The sequence below is a fragment of the Pleurodeles waltl genome, chromosome 1_1 (genome assembly GCF_031143425.1).
Source record: "Pleurodeles waltl isolate 20211129_DDA chromosome 1_1, aPleWal1.hap1.20221129, whole genome shotgun sequence".
NCBI classification, from domain to species: Eukaryota; Metazoa; Chordata; class Amphibia; order Caudata; family Salamandridae; genus Pleurodeles; species Pleurodeles waltl.
In genome coordinates, this window is record NC_090436.1 from 194,398,654 (window position 1) to 194,425,120 (window position 26,467).

Genomic DNA, 26,467 nt, shown 5'->3' on the forward strand with positions numbered 1-26,467 from the left:
CCTAAAAGACAAAGTCACTTCAGCTCAGGTTGCCTTAGGGGCTGTCCTGACTGGTCAGTGACTCCCCCTTGTTTTTCTCATTATCTCCTCTGGCCTTGCCGCCAAAAGTGGGGCCGTGGCCAGAGGGGGCGGGCAACTCCACTAGCTGGAATGCCCTGTGGTGCTGTAACAAAGGGGGTGAGCCTTTGAGGCTCACCGCCAGGTGTTAGAGCTCCTGCAAGGGGGAGGTGATAAGCATCTCCACCCAGTGCAGGCTTTGTTACTTAGCCACAGAGTGACAAAGGCACTCTCCCCATGTGGCCAGCAACATGTCTCGAGTGTGGCAGGCTGCTAAAACCAGTCAGCCTACACGGGTAGTTGGTTAAGGTTTCAGGGGGCACCTCTAAGGTGCCCTCTGGGGTGTATGTTACAATAAAATGTACACTGGCCTCAGTGTGCATTTATTGTGCTGAGAAGTTTGATACCAAACTTCCCAGTTTTCAGTGTAGCCATTATGTTGCTGTGGAGTTCGTGTTTGACAGACTCCCAGACCATATACTCTTATGGCTACCCTGCACTTACAATGTCTAAGGTTTTGCTTAGACACTGTAGGGGCATAGTGCTCATGCACCTATGCCCTCACCTATGGTATAGTGCACCCTGCCTTAGGGCTGTAAGGCCTGCTAGAGGGGTGACTTACCTATGCCACAGGCAGTGTGAGGTTGCCATGGCACCCTGAGGGGAGTGCAATGTCGACTTAGTCATATTCTCCCCACCAGCACACAAGAGCTGGCAAGCAGTGTGTCTGTGCTGAGTGAGGGGTCCCTAGGGTGGCATAAGACATGCTGCAGCCCTTAGAGACCTTCCCTGGCATCAGGGCCCTTGGTACCAGGGGTACCAGTTACAAGGGACTTACCTGGGTGCCAGGGTTGTGCCAATTGTGGAGACAATGGTACATTTTAGGTGAAGGAACACTGGTGCTGGGGCCTGGTTAGCAGGGTCCCAGCACACTTCTCAGTCAAGTCAGCATCAGTATCAGGCAAAAAGTGGGGGGTAATTGCAACAGGGAGCCATTTCCTTACATGCAGCTCTAACTTTTCCTAAATATGGGCCTTAGTACTGGCAGTTTTGCATTACACTATTGGTTCGTTTATTAATTCGATTTTGCTTGATTATCCTCCCTCTTCGAAGAGCGCTCGTTTCACGTTTTAGCAATGAAGTCATTTTTTCGGCACGTAAGTTTATCAGTTCAGCCTGTATATCCTGTCTCTGTCTCGTTTTGACAATTGCATGCATCACGCGTTTAATCGTAGAGAATCAGCATGTTTGGCACGTAGCACAGAGTGTAACCAGCGCAAATGCATTATTCAAGGTGGAGGTTCTCTATTATCAGCATAATTCCACGTCCAGGATGAACTGTTAGTGTTCTGTTAAGGGAATTCGTTTTTCATTGGTAAATCACGTTTTTATCCACAGATTCCATATGATGGGTCATATCACCCGAAATGCATTGGGAATGGCGCAAGGGAGTGACAACTGCAGATGTGGATTCTTATGCCTTTGGATTATTTAAATTTGAAAATTAATGATTCGGGAGAATTTTACTCGTGTACATGAAGCACAATATTTGAAACTCAGTTGAATAAATGTATGAACATGTTATACCATGAAACTATTTCAAAGCAAATTTCTTGAAGTTTGATGAAGACCCCTGTTGGTTTTAAGTAAAATGTGCCTAGGTGCTGGCAAGGGGACCTCCCTGTGAATCTTGATGAGTCCTGCCCTTTAACTGTCATATTTAGCTACTCATATGAATCAAAGGTTTCCATCTTAGCTCACTACACTTTACTTGTTTACAGACACTCGATGGACTTGTGAACTTGAATTTGCCTTTGTGATGAGAACCATGGATTTATATTGTCATTAAATCAACTTCTTTTACATCACTATTTTTGATCCCATTCTTTGACACCAGTTGAGACTTCTGTGTGTGATATGCCCACGTAATGTAGAATTGGTGCACCCCACTTACTGAGTGGGGAGTCATACCTTAGTACCATAATCTTTAGTTCTGAGTGGTAGACGATCAGGATTTGCATTGGCAAACCAGTTGTACAATCCGTAAGAGAGCAGTTGAAGCTCTCCACTCATCTGAAGCATTGTATAGGGGCAGGGCTAATGCGCTATGTTTATTATGCTCTTTTATGTCTTATCACCTCCTTGATGTCTCACTAAGAATTCTCTCTGGCCAAAGATAACATTTCCCATCTATGAGGAGCTGAGTGTAACACGTGTGTAGGTAAAATATTAAAAGGACCCACAATGTCAAAGGCAAGCTTTTACTGTGTGTGCTGCAGCTATTCAACTGGAACCTATTGACATTTATATTTTTTTCTAGAGACGTTGTCAATTGATATACGCAGATCTTGACTTATTTATACACTTCCTTTTCAAAGCCTGGCCAACAAAACCATGTTCTTAATAACTTCATAAAAAATAGACATTCCCATACGAGCTAAGTGAACTCTGCTGAAGATGGAAGGTCCTATTGAGCAAATTCCCCATTACACTCAGCTACATACATGGAAAGAGATTCTGAAATGTTTTACAAGGTTCTATCCATATAAAAATGTTTTTACCAGTTTTCCTGATATATCTTATCAACATTCCACAATTCTTCTACTGAATGCCTGTTAGAAATGGTGTCTTTGGTTGGCAGTCAGATTACCTCCTGACAAAGCAAGGACCCTCACTCTAGTCAGGGTAAAAGAGAATCACCCTCAGCCAACCCCCGCTCATCCCCTTGGTAGCTTGGCACGAGCAACAGGCTTAACCTCAGAGTGCTAGGTGTAAAGTATTTGTACCAACACACAGAGTAACTTAATGAAAACACTACAAAATGACACAACACACGTTTAGAAAAATAGAAAATATTTATCTAAACGAAACAAGACCAAAATGACAAAAATCCACAATACACCAGCCAAGTTATCAATTAAAAACAAAAGGAGCCTTCCTTTCAATTTTAAACTCAACGCTAACACTGTTAGCATGAAAATGTACCTTGGGTGCATCAAAAATAACCCTGCACGGGCGAGTGTGCATCAAAAAGGGCTTGCGATCAGTCGATTTCACTTACAAGTGAGACCTTACGTGGTTTCTCCTTTAGTCAGGTCAGCGTGTGTCGTGTCTTCTCTCCGCAGGAGAGCAATGCGTCGATCCGGTCAGCACTCTTGGGTCAGGGCAGGCCTTGTGTGGTTTTTATATGGTCAGTGGTTTTTGCGTCAGAAATTCAGCTGCACGATGGTCCGAAAACCACGCAGCACCGGTTGCGATCTCACCAACCTCCGTCAGCGATGCTGGGCTTCATTTCTACAGCCGCGAGCGTCGATCTTCCGGTTGCGTTGCAGTCGAGCATCAATTTTCAGCCGCGAAGCCAGTGGTGTGTCAATTTCTCAGTTGCAGATCGGAGTAGCGTTTATCTTTTCCCCGCACGACGGTCTGTGCGTGGATTTCTCACTCTTGGGATGCCAGCTTCACTCCTCAGGGTCCCAGGAACTGGATGGGCACCCCAGAGTAGGAGTCTCTCCATAGGCTCCATGTGCTGGCAAAGAGAAGTCTTTGTTGTCCCTGAGACTTCAAACAACAGGAGGCAAACTCTAAATCAAGCCCTTGGAGATCTTCTCAAGAAGAAAGGCAACATAAAGCACAGTCATAGGCAGGGCAGCTCTTCTTCCTCAGATCTTCTCCAGGCAGAGGTTCCTCTTGGTTTCCACAAGTGTTCTAAAGTCTGTGGTATTGGGTGCCCTTCTTATACCCATTTTGCCCTTTGAAGCCTACTTCAAAGCAAAGTCTCTCTTGTTTGTGAAATCCTGCCTTGCCCAGGCCAGGCCCCAGACATACATCAGGGGTTGGAGACTGCATTGTGTGAGGGTAGGCACAGCCCTTTCAGGTCTGAGTGACCACTCCTTCCCTCCCTTCTAGCACAGATGGCTCATCGGGATATTCAGGCTACACCCCAGCTCCCTTTGTGTCACTGTCTAGTGAGAGGTGCAACCAGCCCAACTGTCAAACTGACCCAGACAGGGAATCGATAAACAGACAGAGTCACAGAAATGTTTTAAGCAAGAAAATGCTCACTTTCTAAAAGGGGCATTTTCAAACACACAATCTCAAAATCAACTTTACTAAAAGATGCATTTTTAAATTGTAAGCTCAGAGACCCCAAACTCCATATCTCTATCCGCTCCTGTAAAGAAATGGCTCCCTGTTGCAGTTACCCCCCACTTTTTGCCTGATACTGATGCTGACTTGACTGAGAAGAGTGCTGGGACCCTGCTAACCAGGCCCCAGCACCAGTGTTCCTTCACCTAAAATGTACCATTGTATCCACAATTGGCACACCCTGGCATTCAGATAAGTCCCTTGTAACTGGTACTGCTAGTACCAAGGGCCCTGATGCCAAGGAAGGTCTCTAAGGGCTGCAGCATGTCTTATGCCACCCTAGAGACCCCTCACTCAGCACAGACACACTGCTTACAAGCCTGTGTGTGCTAGTGAGAACAAAATGAGTAAGTCGACATGGCACTCCCCTCAGGGTGCCATGCCAGCCTCTCACTGCCTATGCAGTATAGGTAAGACACCCCTCTAGCAGGCCTTACAGCCCTAAGGCAGGGTGCACTATACCATAGGTGAGGGTACCAGTGCATGAGCATGGTACCCCTACAGTGTCTAAACAAAACCTTAGACATTGTAAGTGCAGGGTAGCCATAAGAGTATATGGTCTGGGAGTTTGTCAAACACGAACTCCACAGCACCATAATGGCTACACTGAAAGCTGGGAAGTTTGGTATCAAACTTCTCAGCCCAATAAATGCACACTGATGCCAGTGTACATTTTATTGTAAAATACACCCCAGAGGGCACCTTAGAGGTGCCCCCTGAAACTTAACCGACTATCTGTGTAGGCTGACTAGTTTTAGCAGCCTGCCACAAACCGAGACATGTTGCTGGCCCCATGGGGAGAGTGCCTTTGTCACTCTGAGGCCAGTAACAAAGCCTGCGCTGGGTGGAGATGCTAACACCTCCCCCAGGCAGGAATTGTCACACCTGGCGGTGAGCCTCAAAGGCTCACCTCCTTTGTGCCAACCCAGCAGGACACTCCAGCTAGTGGAGTTGCCCGCCCCCTCCGGCCAGGCCCCACTTTTGGCGGCAAGGCCGGAGAAAATAATGAGAAAAACAAGGAGGAGTCACTGGCCAGTCAGGACAGCCCCTAAGGTGTCCTGAGCTGAGGTGACTCTAACTTTTAGAAATCCTCCATCTTGCAGATGGAGGATTCCCCCAATAGGGTTAGGATTGTGACCCCCTCCCCTTGGGAGGAGGCACAAAGAGGGTGTACCCACCCTCAGGGCTAGTAGCCATTGGCTACTAACCCCCCAGACCTAAACACGCCCTTAAATTTAGTATTTAAGGGCTACCCTGAACCCTAGAAAATTAGATTCCTGCAACTACAAGAAGAAGGACTGCCTAGCTGAAAACCCCTGCAGCGGAAGACCAGAAGACGACAACTGCCTTGGCTCCAGAAACTCACCGGCCTGTCTCCTGCCTTCCAAAGATCCTGCTCCAGCGACGCCTTCCAAAGGGACCAGCGACCTCGACATCCTCTGAGGACTGCCCCTTCTTCGAAAAGACAAGAAACTCCCGAGGACAGCGGACCTGCTCCAAGAAAGGCTGCAACTTTGTTTCCAGCAGCTTTGAAAGAACCCTGCAAGCTCCCCGCAAGAAGCGTGAGACTTGCAACACTGCACCCGGCGACCCCGACTCGGCTGGTGGAGATCCGACACCTCAGGAGGGACCCCAGGACTACTCTGATACTGTGAGTACCAAAACCTGTCCCCCCTGAGCCCCCACAGCGCCGCCTACAGAGGGAATCCCGAGGCTTCCCCTGACCGCGACTCTTTGAACCTAAGTCCCGACACCTGGGAGAGACCCTGCACCCGCAGCCCCCAGGACCTGAAGGACCGGACTTTCACTGGAGGAGTGACCCCCAGGAGTCCCTCTCCCTTGATCAAGTGGAGGTTTCCCCGAGGAACCCCCCCCCTTGCCTGCCTGCAGCGCTGAAGAGATCCCGAGATCTCTCATAGACTAACATTGCGAACCCGACGCTTGTTTCTACACTGCACCCGGCCGCCCCCGCGCTGCTGAGGGTGAAATTTCTGTGTGGACTTGTGTCCCCCCCGGTGCCCTACAAAACCCCCCTGGTCTGCCCTCCGAAGACGCAGGTACTTACCTGCAAGCAGACCGGAACCGGGGCACCCCCTTCTCTCCATTCTAGCCTATGTGTTTTGGGCACCACTTTGAACTCTGCACCTGACCGGCCCTGAGCTGCTGGTGTGGTGACTTTGGGGTTGCTCTGAACCCCCAACGGTGGGCTACCTTGGACCAAGAACTGAACCCTGTAAGTGTCTTACTTACCTGGTAAAACTAACAAAAACTTACCTCCCCCAGGAACTGTGAAAATTGCACTAAGTGTCCACTTTTGAAATAGCTATTTGTGAATAACTTGAAAAGTATACATGCAATTGAAATGATTTGAAGTTCCTAAAGTACTTACCTGCAATACCTTTCGAATGAGATATTACATGTAGAATTTGAACCTGTGGTTCATAAAATAAACTAAGAAAAGATATTTTTCTATATAAAAACCTATTGGCTGGATTTGTCTCTGAGTGTGTGTACCTCATTTATTGTCTATGTGTATGTACAACAAATGCTTAACACTACTCCTTGGATAAGCCTACTGCTCGACCACACTACCACAAAATAGAGCATTAGTATTATCTCTTTTTGCCACTATCTTACCTCTAAGGGGAACCCTTGGACTCTGTGCATGCTATTCCTTACTTTGAAATAGCACATACAGAGCCAACTTCCTACAGCTCCCAAAGGGAATCTACACTTTAATCAGATTTAAAGGTAGCCCCCATATTAACCTATGGGAGGGACAGGCCTTGCAACAGTGAAAAATGAATTTGGCAATATTTCACTGTCAGGACATATAAAACACATTATATGTCCTACCTTAACCATACACTGCACCCTGTCCTTGGGGCTGCCTAGGGCCTACCTTAGGGGTGCCTTACATGTAAAAAAGAGACTGTTTAGGCCTAGCAAGTGTACCCACTTGCCAAGTTGAATTTACAGTTAAAAACTGCACACACAGACACTGCAGTGGCAGGTCTGAGACATGATTACAGGGCTACTCATGTGGGTGGCACAACCAGTGCTGCAGGCCCACTAGTAGCATTTGGTTTACAGGCCCTGTGCACCTCTGGTGCACTTTACTGGGGACTTACTAGTAAATAAAATATGCCAATCATAGATAAACCAATCAATAATACAGTTTACACAAGAACATATGCACTTTAGCACTGGTTAGCAGTTGTAAAGTGCTCAGAGTTCAAAAGCCAACAGCAACAGGTCAGAAGAAATAGGAGGCAGGAGGCAAAAGAATCAGGGATGATCCTGCATAAGCAAAAAAAGTCCAACAACACCCCTAAAAGACTGATTAACCATTTTATGCACCTCCCCTTTGTTATTATTCTGGTGCAGCAGCTGGGGAGAAGGGCAGAGTTAAAGACAATAGGCTGTAAGGTTGTTTTTGCCAGCTAAAAACATTATTTGATATCAGTACTCCTGCAGTTTCGATCCCAAGCGAGCAATGAGTGCTGCAGATAAAAGTACCCACACTTGAGATAAAATGCAAAACAGGCGTTTGTTTTCAGTTCTTGACCCCAATTTGTTTCCTCAAATATAATATATGACTTGGTCTATGAGTAACATAAACATCAACTGTTTTTCCCGTTTTTACTCGTTCTAAAAGCATTTTGGTATCTGAAAAAAAAATGATTGACTATTTTATATAGAAATTACTTTAAAAGGTTTCCATGGCATCAGCAACGTTTTGCCTGCAAAGGGCAGTAATTACTGTTTGGGTCTGGTGCATGTGGGTTCTTAATAGCATCAATTATGGATTCTTGAGGAGCAATGCTCTTTTTTTTAAATGGAGTGTCTAAAGTAATCTACTGAAATAGTGCACATACTCCCTTCGAAGGATAACACTGTCATTCCGTGTTTCTAAAGTTCTTTGGCAATATTCCTCAACACTTCGTTGGAAGGCATTTACCGGCAATAATAAAAGGAGTCCTAGAGTCTGCCATGGCCTTGGGGCACATGGACCTTTGTCTTCCATCGCCTTAAAGTTGCATTCACTTCTTGCCATCAAAATCAAGTTATTGCTCATAATGTAGTTGCCATCTGGAAAAGTGTTGGAACTTTAACTCACATGAGGTGCCTTGATCTTAAACCTTTATACGTTCTTTATAACTTTGTAAAAATGACTCTTTTTGCTTTGTAACTTGTATTCTATGCCTAAACCGGAACAGCCTTTTAATGATGCAGTATGACATGCATTTCAAGTGCGGACAAAGAAACGTGGATCATTTCTGTTTTTTCTTTTTACTTGGCTCGTGTTTCAGAGTTTACTTGACAGGTGTTCCTTTCTTGTTTACCTACATTCGCCTCCTTTACCCAAGAAATAGACTGCTCCATTGCTTTGCCAGTTGTAATTACTTTGAGTAAGGTAGGGTCAGCCATAGACATTCTTAACTTTTCTGACTATTAGTATGCACCACAAATGTTTATATGAACATGTTACCAATTGTAGAACCAACATGCATATAGTGTAATGACCTCTTAAAGCTGTTAAGACTTCATCAAAATATTCATTATATTTGTTAGTGGAAGAGTAACATTTGTATCTTTGTGAGATAAAAATCGTGCATGGTTTAAAATATCTCTTCAGTCTAGCAATGTTCTCATCAACGCCATTCCATTTACCCTCCTCAGCAAAGGAACGTTCTGCCAGAAAGGGTTCTAAATACTTCTGGACCCTATGGACCTAAGCAATGCCATAAATGTGTTTTTTTGTTTTTTGTTTTTCCTGCAAAGTCCTGTTTAGTGTTGTTATCCACATTGAGCTGGGTGCTGCACTGCAGCCGAGAGCTAGCCTAGTGCCACTAGCATCCTTGTGCAATTCTGGATTTTATAGGTGCCAAGTAGGTGATACTGCATACCACTGGCCAGTCCTAAGTTCTCTACGTCATCAAACTGACATGATACCCCAGTGTTTGGTCTACTTCATTTCAGAACTTTAGTTTCCTGTGACGCTATGTCTGTGAAGGAAGCGTTGGTCGGTGTTCGACCAAGGAAGATCCATTTAAGGCCAGAGTTGCAGCTAGCCCTGTACTTGTCTTAGCTGTTGATTTGTATTTTCAGTATTGATTGTACTCCTGAGACCTACTTTAAATCAGGATTCCAATGGCCTTTACATTTGTGTATGAGGACCTCAGAAAGCCCATCATTCAGTAATGAAACACAAGTCATCTGTTTGCAAATCATCACTAATGCACAACGGTCAGTCTTCTTCCAGCACATAAACTAGATCACTCTCGGATATTACAATTTCAGAACCCCGATACAATGGTCCACTTCGTAGTCTATGTACAAGCAGAACAAGCTCTATCACATACAAGACACACGTTTACCCATACACATTGACAACAAGCTCATAGATCAAATTCCTAATCCTCTTCTCGAGTATAGATAGTAGTACTGATCAAGTTCTTTCTTCTTGTTTCTTCAAACACTCTTGCACAGCCCTCCATTCTAATATATTAAGCACCTCAATCACAAAATGCATATTTATATTACCCACTTCTCTATTCCTGTTACCAGACACTCATCTACCTTCATTGTCCTCCTACCACAAGCACATGCCCATAATTCGCCTCTCAAGAATCAAATGCCTTCTCACGTTGTCTCTACAAACACTACCTCCTATTGCCATTTAAATTGCATGATCGCCAGATCTACACATTCATACTATTCTGATTGCTGATCTTTCAAATCCAGTCACAGCCTTCACATCCGTGTATCACCAACCCCTGACTATATGACAACTCAAAATTCATCCTTGATCCATTTTTCCCTCATAGACAGAGTATTATTTGTGCCCACAAGCAGCTAAGCAAGGAGGGAGTTTGAAAATTCTACACAAAAATACTCAACTGTAAACTTCTACCTTTCACAGGCTGTACCACGTTTGAATGCAGTAAAATCGCCATTACATTAGAAAGAAATCCATCACTCTTCACAGCCCATGTTCATAAAAGGCTAAATGTAAGATTGCTTTTTTTCCCATTCCTTCAAATCTTTATCCTGTTGATTTGTTTTAGCATTTCCCCAATTATTTTTCACGTTTTTGTCTCAGTCCTCATTGTGTTCAATTAGATAGATGAATACATCTTTCACTGTTTTTTTTTTTATCTGCCAACGTTGTAAAGACTGTTACTAAACAACTAAATTATGTAATCACAAAGGAACATTTGTTGGCAGTCTGCTAGCCAGCTTTTAGTATTATAACAGCAACGTTGAAGACCGCGGATGACATGAATTACTTCCTGTCTAAAATACAATTGTGCCTTCCCATTCCTAAAGTCTTCATAGCAGTGTTCAGTGTAATTGGTGACCGCATGTTAATTAGAGCACTGAAGCATCACATGGTACTTTAACGGGCAAGTTCAGAGATGCTTTTTTTCTCACCAACCGACATAAGTTGCTTAAACTTTGGGGATTACATTTGGGATGGTCTCAAAAAGCCTTCTGCTGTACCTCAGAGTTGGAACCTTGCCCCTTATATTATTCAGCTTGCACTTGGAACACTCTGAGTTTCATTGTAGGGACTGCAGGTATGTAATTACCGCAATATGTCAATGACATGCGGATTTATCATAAAACATCACTTGTTGAGCACACCTCCATTTTATGTGCCTGCCTGAACAGCATCAAAAATTGAATGTTGGGGGCGTCCTACTTATTATTCAACCCTAATAATATATTTATTTGCTTCTTTCCCGTTCTCTGGTTCATTACTTATCCTACAGTACCAGGCTCCCAAAATGCCGTAGGTTTTCTCGCTAACTCTCAGAATGCAATTCTTTAGACAACACAGTGGTTAAATAAACATATACAGACTTCTGGCAGAGAAAAACACCGAAAATCTTCTTTCTTTGTCTGAAGTTCCTTTTGTGGGTGCCTTCATAGTTATGTTGGGCTCCTTGAATGAGAACACAATCAATCTCTTTTGTTTAATTAGGCCATGCAGCATAAACTATGTTCAGCATTCGGTGCAGCGGTCATCTTCAATATCACACTTCTGTGCAGCAGTATTGAAGCCAGTTAAATGTCTAGAATTCTTTTTAAATATAATAATATAAAAACTAATAGCTCATGAGATGCGTTTTGGGACAATAATGCTAGTGTTGGCTAGTACAAGCCTGTTGACCTCCCTCACCCTATGAAGGTTACTCTCATGGTACCTGAACTCCTGGAGTGTTTATTTTTATTTTTTAGGACAGAGATTAATGGATTCACGTTGTTTGTGTGTGCTTATCTTTAAATGTAAATACTGTACTTCCGGTTGCTGAAGTCGTCCTTCTGGTTCTTAGACAACTGCTTGGCTTCTCCAGCCTTCTCCTGTGCTGAGTAGCAAATGGTTAGGAACAGTGATTTTGTTGAAATATACTTAAGTATTTAGCACAGAGAAGGAATGGTAATGGATATAAATAACAATAACAGTGTCTTGAAATAAAATTATTAAAACTATCAAGTCTTAAAGATGCAATGGCGCGCTGATGCATGAATGAGTTAGTAAGTCAAGATAATTTACATTACTAATAGTTACCTTGTTAAAGACATTTCATCGTGTATTTACCTATTTGTTTTAAGGCTATTGTTGGGGATGAAAAGCGAAAGGATGGAGGAAAGAAGAAAGCTAAAGAGGGATCTGGGGATGGAGCAGGCCGCACTGAGGTATGTGCCCTACGTTTTACTGCAGTCTATCAGTTATTGCACGTTTACTTACAATAAGAAAACAACCATACAAATTAAATGATTGAATTCTGTTTGATTGTACTATTGTCGTGTGGGTTGAGTGCCACATTGTGTTGCTCATTAGGGGAAAAAGACAGCATTGTCCCTTAAAATTATTTCCTTTTAGTAAACTAATTGATCTTAACTGCCTTATATTTTTAGAATGTCTATGCACTGTTGTGTTTGTGATTGGGTGCTGATTGCCTTCCATAAAAAAAAAAGTATGGGAACACTTTAGATTTGGATGATCTTTTCACATTAGAAAAATTCATCATTTATTTCTGAAGTCCAAATTTCTACATTCTGATAATTTTTCTGCCTCGTTGAAAGTGTATTAGACAGAGGTGTAAGGGGCATCCGTGGTGTCAGCGAACATCCCTAGGGTATCTATGTCTCGGTACCTCTGGATGGTTTATCAGCCTGCAAACAGCAGTAACTTCCCTGTATTTTAACCAGGTCAGCGTTCTATTCGGGAACTCTCTTAAAATTTACAGCCATCTTTCCTAACATCTACACTTCAGCAATGGCTCCAAAAAAGTAAGGCTGTAAAGTATAAACATTCTAAAGATCGTTTGTAGAGCAGGGTATTTTTGTGCTGCCTTTTGCGCCGAGCCGCCCCTTTCTTCCCGCCAAGGTAATTGGCATTGAATGTGGTTGACCTGTTTGCACAGCAGACACTATTGAACAAACATCTACTTGTTGCTTGGCAATGATCATCACGCGCGTGCAATTAGAATGCGATTGTTTTCCATAGTAAACCCTCGTAGCAATCGCTGCTCAGAACAGATTTGAGAGATTAGAGGCTAAATATGCATTATTACTTGTTCTACAATACACATTCGAATAGTTTTTTTTAGTTTACCTACTCATAACTCATTATTGTAACAATAATTCACACATTTTGTATAATGTCTGTTTCAAGCATCCGTGTACTTTAAAATGACCCGTCCTCTAAAATAAAATAGCTGTGATTGGTAATTAATTGAACATTTGCCTGTGCGGTCGCTCAAAATATATGTTTTATTATTTGTGTTAGATGTTGTGTTTTGATACCTAAATGGAGTCGCATTAATGCAAGTTCATTTCTGCTCTTTAAAGCTGAATCCATGGCCTGCCTACATCAATGAACGTCTTGATATTTACAATAAGCTGAAAGCAGAACATGATGCAATTCTCGCGGAACGAGCAGCGAAAGAGAGCAAACCTATCAAAGTCACACTGCCTGACGGCAAACAGGTTGATGCCGAATCCTGGAAAAGCACACCCTATCAGATTGCCTGTGGAATTAGGTACTGTTCAAATCTCCTGAGGTGGTAGTATTTACACACCAATGCAGTAGAAAGCGAAACATAACACTTTACTGTTGCGCAACACCATTGATCTTTATCCATGTTTCCAGTGCAGCATATGCTATGTTATTTCAGCCTTCCTGCCAAAGTAAATATGAACGTGATTTTCGGTCCCCCCTTTATTCCTTGGCAAGATTTCCAGGTCGTTTACATCAAGTTTGTGAACCATTTGGCATATAGTGGCTGTTGTCATTGGAATAATGCTGCTGAATATGATAAACCATGTGTTCAGAGGATGTCCCAAATCAAATATGAGTAGGACTTTTTTTTTTTTTTTTGCATTCCGGCTCTTGCACCTCCTCATTTAATCAAGGAACGGTAACATAACGAGTTGCAGAATGTAAAGAAAGTGGACGTGACTAAGTGAGCTATGCACACCTGACAATGGACAGCCTGGAATCTGTACTGGCAGGTATGGCATTCAGGGTATTTGACACAGTTGAATGTTTAAAAGTACATAATTCAACTGAAGTACAAAACTGACATTTTGTGTAAGCTTTTGGGTGGGTGGCCTGTGTCACAATTGTCGATTTGGATTAAAGGTAGATTGCTTGAGTTATCTTTTGCATTTTAACTTTCTTGTTGCTCTGTAAAATCAATATTTGTGTCTTTGCCTTCAGTTTCCCAAAGGGTAAACACCTCTTGGAATGTGTTTGCAGGCAGTGGACAGTATGAACCTTATGTAACAATATTCATGACCTAAAATTAACCTGGAAGGCCAATGATGGGGGACTTGCTCCTTCGTGGGTAGAGTAGTGGCCTGTCAGCGCAGACCTTTCTACATGCTGAGACAAAGCTCCGTAACACATGTGTATTTGTTCTCACATTGCAAAGGCAGCCCAAACATTGCTTTAAGGTATCCTAGTTTCACTCTTGCATGTGCTGAAATCCAGACTTATTTTCAGTTAGGTGTTAAGTGGCGAAAGGAACATCAACTTCAGTAAGCAATAGGGTATAAAACACAGAAAGTATGGTCCACACCTTGTTTTCAAAATGAAAAATGTATTGGCTAATGCCTTCAAAGTACATAAATATGATACAAGGAAACAGAAGAAAGAGTTTAGCCATTTCGGTGTTAAATTACAGGGAGAGATCGCTTACATTGTATTTTATGGGAACCAATGATCTGCTATGTGGAATTTTAAAGAAGTCAGAAAAAGTGAAAGTGTCCCTGTAGGCCTTTTCCGCAGGGCTTATCTTGAGGGATCCAATGCACCATTGCATACATTTTGGTATGGCTTAGAGGGTCACCACCATCAAGACTGCTACTTCTAGACATAATCTTTTTTTATGAAGCTCAAATGTAAGCAGTGAAAAGTGCCCAAAGACTTCAGCAGTGTTTGGGTCCAGGTAGCCGCAAATGCTCGTTTGGTCACAATGGTTGAAAAGCAAAGATGAGAATGCTCCAGTTTGTGGAAGGTGCTTGTTGATGCTGGATGTAGGTATGACTTATCTCAGTTAGTTCTCCTTTAGGGATGAGTTAGTGCTGGAAAGTGGGTTATTGGGTTACCACTGGCAATAAAGCCACTGCCACAATATAGGGTCAGTAAATGTCTCAATAAAGTAGCCCCTTGTCCAATCCTTGGTAGCTGTAACCGAGTAGGCAGGCCCAACGTAGGAGATGAGAGTGTAAAGCATTTATATATGAGTATAGATACATCAAAACCACAAAAAGTCAATGTAGGGAACCGGATATTTGAATTTTTAAAGAATAAATACTTTCTTATGGTTAAAAACACAATGCGCCAAATTGGGACATCTGGCCACTGTAGACTGGGACAAAGTCAAAGTTTGAGACCGAATGCGATGGAGCCCTGGTCGGATACACTAAGTGGCATTCATTGGTCAAAATTTTACCTTCACACTTTCAAACTTTTATGGAGCTTTTTCTTCCGAGGGCTCTTGTGGTTCTTCATCAGGCCTAATTCGGCGAGGGTTCGCCGACGTGACTTTCATGGAGCTCCTGGTCAGATCCTGGTAATCTGACCTTCTTAGCTTTTCAGCTTGACTAACTTGAAATCCAGGCCGGGCCGCACCGCAGTGAGGGTTTGTTGGCTTGACTTCCCGGGTCGAGTCTGTCACCTCCTGGAGGTTTTTCACAAAAGTTGTCCAAACTTCAGGGGATGTTTCTGAAGTCCTCTTTGCAGATTCAAATGATCCAAAACACAAATCCCAGGGTCTAGAATCTCCTGGATGGTCCTTCGAAGGTTGGGACCACATTTCTCACACTGCACCTGGCCAAATCCTTAAAAGTCCACTGAATGCACTCCAGAATGGGGACACTTGTTGGACATGATGCAGGTGAAGCTCTATTAACCTGTAGCTGCAGGGAGTCCACTCCTTAGTCCTTCTTGAAGCAAGGCACAGTTCTGAGGGCTGTAGTACCAGATTGTGCAGCAGGCGCAGTTCACTCAGAAGTGCAGGCCAAAGGTGCACATCCAGATATCATCAGGGCAGTCCTTCTTTCTCTTGTAGTTTCAGACAGCAGAACTGAGAGGCAATGTACCTCCCACATATTTATTCACAGCCCCTGCATCAGGAAAGGGGGCACCCCTGACCAATAGAATGCAGGGTGCCACCCAGGTTCACAACCACTTCCTCCAAAGTGTGGCATATTCCAGACACAGAAAGCACTATTCTTCCAAAATCCACGATGGCTGAAATTGCAGCAGAGCAGTAAGAGCTAACTAAACCAACCTCCAATGTGGTTCATTTCCAGAGCTCACCTCCTCCTGACATCTGCAAATTCCTTCCTTAAGCCTGGTATCTGGCTGAGGGTCACAGAATGTGGGGGTAGATGGCCTGGCATATCGTACCTGTCCTGGTATCCTTTGAGGCTGGATGGTTTATTACCCCTCCCCCTGCTCTGGCATTCCTGTGCAGCCTCAATACTCCCTTCAGCAGATAGTCTCTTCCCTGGACAGCCACTTATCACCTGTTCAAAGCAGCCTTGCAAATCCTGTTAGCACTGACCAATCTGGGGGGGACCTCCAGAATCCTGGATTTGGCTTACAAAAGGAAAAGACACACAACTTATTTTCTGTACAAGTTATGCTAAATTTACTAATAGCGAATTTATCAAAACCAATCTTTGAAGTCCTGGAATTATATTTCTATGCCTTTCCTAACAATATTTACAAACACGCACAATATTGCAATGTTAGCCTATGGAGCCCAATATCTACAGTGGGGGGAAATGAAATGAGCAGTTTTCCCTCCCCATTGCTTATAAAACATCTTTTATAAGGACTATGCTTATAGTTACATGACCCCCCCCCCCCCAACCCCGCCCACCCCTGGGACACCTAGAGGAGACCCTCTGGGTACCTAGTATGTAAAAATAACACAGATTATCCCTTTTAAAGTGCCCATAGCCCCAAAGTTGAACTGGGACTCAATTTCCATTTAAATGCAATCTGCATAGGCAGACTGCTTTTAAAAATGACAGAAAACCTCCAGCAATGTCCATATGCAAGAGCAGCAAATCTACTGGGCCTCTAACTTCCATGCTCTATTATCTCCCTTAATTGTTCCCAGGAAAGGTAACAAAGGGGCCTTGGCTGGGAGGAGGTGTGACTTCCTTCTGGAGAGATGGCCTGGGGGAGGTGGACACCAAATGGTACAAGCTTCAAAAGGGCAGCCCCAGTTACAGGCCAATGTAAACCACACCTAGGCCTGCCCCTGCCATTGTCTAGGTAGCCAGATTAGCACCAAGCCCGAGGGTAGGGGAACCTGTTCCTGGACTAGTTTTGTAGAGGAAGTTGCTTATTTTACTAGACAGACCTCGGGGTGTGCCTATAGCTCTGACACAGGGAAGGAAGGTTCTAAAATTTTGGATTTGGGCAGAGAAGAGGCACTGTGGAATTTGTTAGTGCCAAACCGCCAGGAGGTAATGTAAGAGTGGGCAGGGTTTCACATGGGAATTTTATTCCTGTTGATCAGGGAGTCTCCTCACCTACAAGCTATTGGTAGGTATAAAAGTGGCACCCCTGACTACCTTCTTCAGAACAGTGCTGGACATGCTTACTGGATGGACTGAGGCTGCTATTTTACCAGTGGAGAGAAACTCCAGGTGCTTGACCTGGTCCCACTTGAACCCTGGTCTCCAAGAGTGGAATCCAAGAGCAAGTTGGCTAGACCCGTTAGGCCCCAGGAACACAAAAGCTGCAAGAAGCCTGCAACAAAGAAGAGCCCAGCTGATCTTTCAATCTGAATATGCCCAAGACCGTGCTGGTGGCTCCTGGGAGACTGAGTACTAACTCACCAAGTGTGCCCAAAAGTTACTCGTGTGAGTATACTAGAAAACCCTAAAACTCCTAAAAATCCTACCTCTGATACCCCTGATCGGAATTTTGTCGTTTTGGAGTCTATTTGCTCAGTAAAGTGTATACTAATTTTAGAAATTTGTGTGGGATTTGTATTTTATAGTGTTTGTGACTAAGGGGCTCATTAGGAGTTTGGCAGTCCGACCATTGGACTGCCAAACCCACGGGGGTGAGGCTGCCGTCATACCTGAAACACGTGTATTCCAACGTTTCTACAGGTCAGCGTGGCAGAAATAGTGCCTCTGCACTGGCCTCAGCTCCCTCAAGGGAGCAGAGGCCAATGCAGTCACACAGCAGCATCCTCAGAATGCGCACTGTCTGCAGAGCAGACTGTGTATTTTGAGGGTGCTGGCAGGGCGTAGCCTGCGCTGCCCATGCCATGACTGGCTTTCCGCCAGCCTTTCCTTGGCGGTAAGTGGACTTGTGATCAGCATGGCGGCGCTACCATGGGCACTGCTGTGGTTTACCACGCTCCGACCACCAGTCAGAATCCGTGATGGTGGCGGTGCTCCGACTGCCAGGGTTGTAATCTAGCAGTCGGGACCACCAGGAGTACAGCAGTCTGACCGCAAGTTTGGCTTAAGACTGCCAAACTCATGATGAGGCCCTAAATAACGTTTTGGTACTAATAAATGCTTTACACCTGTTGCTTTGAGTTACGCCTGACTGCTGTGCACCACCGCTACCCAGGACTGAGCTAACTTTGAAATTAAAGTAATCTAACTGAACCTAACACGGAATAGTGACATTACTTGTTGGTGAGATCTCACAACCACCCCAGCTAATAATCCACTTCCTCATGAAGACAATTTATCTTCTACTGATAGACAAGGAGGACTTTGAAGTCGTTGTAAAATTTCCATGTGTTCAGTTGAGATGTGCCTGGAAAAGCTATAAGATCACAAATTGGTAGGCTGAAATGGCGTTTGCTGTGTTATAACACTAATTAATATCATCATTTCAGTAATTACTATATGGCTTCTATTCTGGGGATTAGCATACCTTGTCCTTCTTTGACCCTTATCGCTTTTCATGCTAAGAGTGCACTGCGTGTACAACACTAGTCTCACTTTGCTAATGTATCATTGTAAGGAAATGCCTCCTTGGCATGGTTGCCCCCTGACTTTTTGCCTTTGCTGATGCTATGTTTACAATTGAAAGTGTGCTGAGGCCTGCTAACCAGGCCCCAGCACCAGTGTTCTTTCCCTAACCTGTACTTTTGTATCCACAATTGGCAGACCCTGGCATCCAGATAAGTCCCTTGTAACTGGTACTTCTAGTACCAAGGGCCCTGATGCCAAGGAAGGTCTCTAAGGGCTGCAGCATGTCTTATGCCACCCTGGAGACCTCTCACTCAGCACAGACACACTGCTTGCCAGCTTGTGTGTGCTAGTGAGAACAAAACGAGTAAGTCGACATGGCACTCCCCTCAGGGTGCCATGCCAGCCTCTCACTGCCTATGCAAGTATAGGTCAGTCACCCCTCTAGCAGGCCTTACAGCCCTAAGGCAGGGTGCACTATACCATAGGTGAGGGTACCAGTGCATGAGCATGGTACCCCTACAATGTCTAAACAAAACCTTAGACATTGTAAGTGCAGGGTAGCCATAAGAGTATATGGTCTGGGAGTTTGTCAAACACGAACTCCACAGCACCATAATGGCTACACTGAGAACTGGGAAGTTTGGTATCAAACTTCTCAGCACAATAAATGCACACTGATGCCAGTGTACATTTTTATTGCAATATACACCCCAGAGGGCACCTTAGAGGTGCCCCCTGAAACTTAACCGACTGTCTGTGTAGGCTGACTAGTTCCAGCAGCCTGCCACACTAGAGACATGTTGCTGGCCCCATGGGGAGAGTGCCTTTGTCACTCTGAGGCCAGTAACAAAGCCTGCACTGGGTGGAGATGCTAACACCTCCCCCAGGCAGGAGCTGTGACACCTGGCGGTGAGCCTCAAAGGCTCACCCCTTTGTCACAGCCCAGCAGGGCACTCCAGCTTAGTGGAGTTGCCCGCCCCCTCCGGCCACGGCCCCCACTTTTGGCGGCAAGGCTGGAGGGAACAAAGAAAGCAACAAGGAGGAGTCACTGGCCAGTCAGGACAGCCCCTAAGGTGTCCTGAGCTGAGGTGACTCTAACTTTTAGAAATCCTCCATCTTGCAGATGGAGGATTCCCCCAATAGGGTTAGGATTGTGACCCCCTCCCCTTGGGAGGAGGCACAAAGAGGGTGTACCCACCCTCAGGGCTAGTAGCCATTGGCTACTAACCCCCCAGACCTAAACACGCCCTTAAATTTAGTATTTAAGGGCTTCCCTGAACCTAAAGATTTAGATTCCTGCAACAACAAGAAGAAGGACTGCCCAGCTGAAAACCCCTGCAGAGGAAGACCAGAAGACAACAACTGCCTTGGCTCCAGAAACTCACCGGCCTGTCTCCTGCCTTCCAAAGAACTCTGCTCCAGCGACGCTTTCCAAAGGGACCAGCGACCTCTACATCCTCTGAGGACTGCCCTGCTTCGACGACGACAAGAAACTCCCGAGGACAGCGGACCTGCTCCAAAAAGACTGCAACTTTGTTTCGAGAAGCAGCTTTAAAGAACCCTGCAACTCCCCGCAAGAAGCGTGAGACTTGCAACACTGCACCCGGCGACCCCGACTCGGCTGGTGGAGAACCAACACCTCAGGGAGGACCCCCGGACTACTCTACGACTGTGAGTACCAAAACCTGTCCCCCCTGAGCCCCCACAGCGCCGCCTGCAGAGGGAATCCCGAGGCTTCCCCTGACCGCGACTCTCTGAAACCTAAGTCCCGACGCCTGGAAAAGACCCTGCACCCGCAGCCCCCAGGACCTGAAGGACCGGACTTTCACTGCAGAAGTGACCCCCAGGAGTCCCTCTCCCTTGCCCAAGTGGAGGTTTCCCCGAGGAAGCCCCCCCTTGCCTGCCTGCAGCGCTGAAGAGATCCCTTGATCTCTCATTGACTTACATTGCGAACCCGACGCTTGTTCTAACACTGCACCCGGCCGCCCCCGCGCCGCTGAGGGTGAAATTTCTGTGTGGGCTTGTGTCCCCCCCGGTGCCCTACAAAACCCCCCTGGTCTGCCCTCCGAAGACGCGGGTACTTACCTGCAAGCAGACCGGAACCGGGGCACCCCCTTCTCTCCATTATAGCCTATGCGTTTTGGGCACCACTTTGAACTCTGCACCTGACCGGCCCGGAGCTGCTGGTGTGGTAACTTTGGGGTGGCTCTGAACCCCCAACGGTGGGCTACCTTGGACCAAGAACTGAACCCTGTAAGTGTCTTACTTACCTGGTAAAACTAACAAAAACTTACCTCCCCCAGGAACTGTGAAAATTGCACTGTGTCCACTTTTGAAATAGCTATTTGTGAATAACTTGAAAAGTATACATGCAATTGAAATGATTCAAAGTTCCTAATGTACTTACCTGCAATACCTTTCAAACAAGATATTACATGTTAAATTTGAACCTGTGGTTCTTAAAATAAACTAAGAAAAGATATTTTTCTATAACAAAACCTATTGGCTGGATTTGTCTCTGAGTGTGTGTACCTCATTTATTGTCTATGTGTATGTACAACAAATGCTTAACACTACTCCTTGGATAAGCCTACTGCTCGACCACACTACCACAAAATAGAGCATTAGTATTATCTCTTTTTACCACTATTTTACCTCTAAGGGGAACCCTTGGACTCTGTGCATGCTATTCCTTACTTTGAAATAGCACATACAGAGCCAACTTCCTACATTGGTGGATCAGCGGTGGGGTACAAGACTTTGCATTTGCTGGACTACTCAGCCAATACCTGATCACACGACAAATTCCAAAATTGTCATTAGAAATTGATTTTTGCAATTTGAAAAGTTTTCTAAATTCTTAAAAGACCTGCTAGGGCCTTGTGTTAGATCCTGTTTAGCATTTCTTTTAGAGTTTAAAAGTTTGTAAAAGTTTGAATTAGATTCTAGAACCAGTTTTAGATTCTTAAAAAGTATTCCAACTTTTAGAAGCAAAATGTCTAGCACAGATGTGACTGCGGTGGAACTCGACACCACACCTTACCTCCATCTACAGATGAGAGAGCTAAGGTCACTCTGTAAACTAAAGAAAATAGCAATGGGCCCCAAACCTACCAAAGTACAGCTCCAGGAGCTTTTGGCAGAGTTTGAAAAAGCCAACCCCTCTGAGGATGGCAACTCAGAGGATGAAGATAGTGACTTGGAGGGAAATTCCCCCCCTCCAGTCCTACTTAGGGAGAGCAGGGCTTCTCAAGCCCTGACTCCACAAATAATAGTCAGAGATGCTGGTTCCCTCACAGGAGGGACCAACAACTCTGAAATCACTGAGGATAACTCCCGTGAAGAGGACATCCAGTTAGCCAGGATGGCCAAAAGATTGGCTTTGGAAAGACAGATCCTAGCCATAGAGAGGGAAAGACAAGAGATGGGCCTAGGACCCATCAATGGTGGCAGCAACATAAATAGGGTCAGAGATTCTCCTGACATGTTGAAAATCCCTAAAGGGTTTGTAACTAAATATGAAGATGGTGATGACATCACCAAATGGTTCACAGCTTTTGAGAGGGCTTGTGTAACCAGAAAAGTGAACAGATCTCACTGGGGTGCTCTCCTTTGGGAAATGTTCACAGGAAAGTGTAGGGATAGACTCCTCACACTCTCTGGAAAAGATGCAGAATCTTATGACCTCATGAAGGGTACCCTGATTGAGGGCTTTGGATTCTCCACTGAGGAGTATAGGATTAGATTCAGGGGGGCTCAAAAATCCTCGAGCCAGACCTGGGTTGACTTTGTAGACTACTCAGTAAAAACACTAGATGGTTGGATTCAAGGCAGTGGTGTAAGTAATTATGATGGGCTGTACAATTTATTTGTGAAAGAACACCTGTTAAGTAATTGTTTCAATGATAAACTGCATCAGCATCTGGTAGACCTAGGACCAATTTCTCCCCAAGAATTGGGAAAGAAGGCGGACCATTGGGTCAAGACTAGGGTGTCCAAAACTTCCACAGGGGGTGACCAAAAGAAAGGGGTCACAAAATCTCCCCAGGGGAAAGGTGGTGAGACAGCCAAAAATAAAAATAGTAAAGAGTCTTCTACAGGCCCCCAAAAACCTGCACAGGAGGGTGGGCCCAGAGCCTCTTCACAAACCAATCCTGGGTACAAGGGTAAAAACTTTGATCCCAAAAAGGCCTGGTGTCGTAGCTGTAATCAGCCTGGACACCAAACTGGAGACAAGGCCTGTCCCAAGAAAGGTTCCACTCCAAACTCCAATCCAGGTAACACTGGAATGGCTAGTCTCCAAGTGGGATCAACAGTGTGCCCAGAGCAAATCAGGGTCCACACTAAAGCTACTCTAGTCTCTGAGGGTGGGGTGGATTTAGCCACACTAGCTGCCTGGCCGCCTAACATGCAAAAATACAGGCAGCAGCTCTTTATTAATGGGACAAGTGTAGAGGGCCTGAGGGATACAGGTGCCAGTGTCACCATGGTGACAGAGAAACTGGTTTCCCCTGGCCAATACCTGACTGGAAAAACCTATACAGTCACCAACGCTGACAATCAGACTAAAGGCCATCCCATGGCAATGGTAACTTTAGAATGGGGAGGGGTCAATGGCCTGAAACAGGTGGTGGTCTCCTCAAACATCGCAGTAGACTGTCTGCTTGGAAATGACCTGGAGTCCTCAGCATGGGCTGAGGTAGAACTAAAAACCCATGCAGCCATGCTGGGTATCCCTGAACTGGTGTGTGTAAAAACAAGAGCACAATGCAAGGCACAGGGTGAAAAAGTAGAGCTGGAGTCTGGAAGAAAGGCCCAGCCTACCAAGAGAAAAGGAAAGTCAGTTGGGAAACCAACTGCAACACAGTCAGAAAAAGAGAACCTCTCTTCTCAGGAAGAAGTTCTGCCCTCTGAGGGAACTGAGCCTTTGGAGCTTGAACCTTATCAGGTTGAGCTCTTAGGCCCAGGGGGACCCTCAAGGGAGGAGCTGTGTAAGGGACAAGAAACCTGTCCCTCTCTTGAAGGCCTTAGGCAGCAAGCTGCTGAAGAGTCCAAGGGCAAGAAAAATGGAACACATAGGGTCTATTGGGAAGATGGACTCCTGTACACTGAGGCCAGAGACCCCAAACCTGGTGCCACTAGGAGAGTGGTAGTGCCTCAGTCGTTCAGAGAGTTTATTCTGACCTTAGCCCATGATATTCCCCTTGCTGGGCATTTGGGGCAAACCAAGACGTGGGAGAGGTTAGTCAACCACTTCTACTGGCCCAATATGTCCCAGAAGGTTAAGGAGTTTTGCCTCTCCTGCCCCACCTGTCAATCCAGTGGTAAGACAGGTGGGCACCCAAAGGCCCCCCTCATTCCACTTCCAGTGGTGGGGGTCCCCTTTGAAAGAGTGGGTGTGGACATAGTTGGTCCACTGGAACCTCCCACAGCCTCAGGAAATATGTACATCCTAGTAGTAGTGGATCATGCTACTAGGTATCCTGAAGCTATTCCCCTTAGGTCGACTACTGCCCCTGCAGTAGCCAAGGCCCTCATTGGTATCTTTACCAGAGTGGGTTTCCCTAAGGAGGTGGTGTCTGACAGAGGTACCAACTTCATGTCAGCATACCTAAAACACATGTGGAATGAGTGTGGAGTGACTTACAAATTCACTACACCATACCATCCACAAACTAATGGCTTAGTTGAGAGATTCAACAAGACATTAAAAGGCATGATCATGGGGCTCCCAGAAAAACTCAAAAGGAGATGGGATGTCCTCTTGCCATGTCTGCTTTTTGCTTACAGAGAGGTGCCACAGAAGGGAGTAGGATTCTCACCCTTTGAACTTCTGTTTGGTCACCCTGTAAGGGGACCACTTGCTCTTGTTAAAGAAGGCTGGGAGAGACCTCTTCATGAGCCTAAACAAGACATAGTGGACTATGTACTTGGCCTTCGCTCTAGAATGGCAGAGTACATGGAAAAGGCAACCAAAAACCTTGATGCCAGCCAACAGCTCCAGAAGTTTTGGTATGACCAAAAGGCTGCAATGGTTGAGTTCCAACCAGGGCAGAAAGTCTGGGTTCTGGAGCCTGTGGCTCCCAGGGCACTTCAGGACAAATGGAGTGGCCCTTACCCAGTACTAGAAAGGAAGAGTCAGGTCACCTACCTGGTGGACCTGGGCACAAGCAGGAGCCCCAAGAGGGTGATCCATGTGAACCGCCTTAAGCTCTTCCATGACAGGGCTGATGTAAATCTGTTGATGGTAACAGATGAGGATCAGGAGGCAGAGAGTGAACCTCTCCCTGATCTTCTGTCATCAGACCCAAAAGATGGCTCAGTAGATGGAGTAATCTACTCAGACACCCTCTCTGGCCAACAGCAAGCTGATTGTAGGAGAGTCCTACAACAGTTTCCTGAACTCTTCTCCCTAACCCCTGGTCAGACACACCTGTGTACCCATGATGTGGACACAGGAGACAGCATGCCTGTCAAAAACAACATTTTTAGACAGTCTGACCATGTTAAGGAAAGCATCAAGGTGGAAGTCCACAAGATGCTGGAATTGGGAGTAATTGAGCGCTCTGACAGCCCCTGGGCTAGCCCAGTGGTCTTAGTCCCCAAACCTCACACCAAAGATGGAAAGAAAGAGATGAGGTTTTGTGTGGACTACAGAGGGCTCAACTCTGTCACCAAGACAGATGCTCATCCAATTCCTAGAGCTGATGAGCTCATAGACAAATTAGGTGCTGCCAAATTCTTAAGTACCTTTGACTTGACAGCAGGGTACTGGCAAATAAAAATGGCACCTGGAGCAAAAGAGAAAACAGCATTCTCCACACCTGATGGGCATTATCAGTTTACTGTTATGCCCTTTGGTTTAAAGAATGCCCCTGCCACCTTCCAAAGGTTGGTGAATCAAGTCCTTGCTGGTTTGGAGTCCTTTAGCACAGCTTATCTTGATGATATTGCTGTCTTTAGCTCCACCTGGCAGGATCACCTGGTCCACCTGAAGAAGGTTTTGAAGGCTCTGCAATCTGCAGGCCTCTCTATCAAGGCATCCAAATGCCAGATAGGGCAGGGAACTGTGGTTTACTTGGGCCACCTTGTAGGTGGAGGCCAAGTTCAGCCACTCCAACCCAAGATCCAGACTATTCTGGACTGGGTAGCTCCAAAAACCCAGACTCAAGTCAGGGCATTCCTTGGCTTGACTGGGTATTACAGGAGGTTTGTGAAGGGATATGGATCCATTGTGACAGCCCTCACTGAACTCACCTCCAAGAAAATGCCCAAGAAAGTGAACTGGACTGTGGAATGCCAACAGGCCTTTGACACCCTGAAACAAGCAATGTGCTCAGCACCAGTTTTAAAAGCTCCAGATTATTCTAAGCAGTTCATTGTGCAGACAGATGCCTCTGAACATGGGATAGGGGCAGTTTTGTCCCAAACAAATGATGATGGCCTTGACCAGCCTGTTGCTTTCATTAGCAGGAGGTTACTCCCCAGGGAGCAGCGTTGGAGTGCCATTGAGAGGGAGGCCTTTGCTGTGGTTTGGTCCCTGAAGAAGCTGAGACCATACCTCTTTGGGACTCACTTCCTAGTTCAAACTGACCACAGACCTCTCAAATGGCTGATGCAAATGAAAGGTGAAAATCCTAAACTGTTGAGGTGGTCCATCTCCCTACAGGGAATGGACTTTATAGTGGAACACAGACCTGGGACTGCCCATGCCAATGCAGATGGCCTTTCCAGGTTCTTCCACTTAGAAAATGAAGACTCTCTTGGGAAAGGTTAGTCT

General features: G+C 45.4%; 1 protein-coding gene across 1 annotated transcript in view; it reads left to right on the plus strand.

The window, feature by feature from the left end:
- TARS1 (threonyl-tRNA synthetase 1) overlaps positions 1-26,467 on the plus strand; it is a 190,192-nt gene that overhangs the window by 18,294 nt on the left and 145,431 nt on the right. The window contains exons 2-3 of the mRNA XM_069220522.1: positions 11,827-11,910; positions 13,069-13,259. Of these exons, the coding sequence (XP_069076623.1) occupies positions 11,827-11,910; positions 13,069-13,259 (275 nt within the window). The remainder of the gene's footprint in view (positions 1-11,826; positions 11,911-13,068; positions 13,260-26,467) is intronic.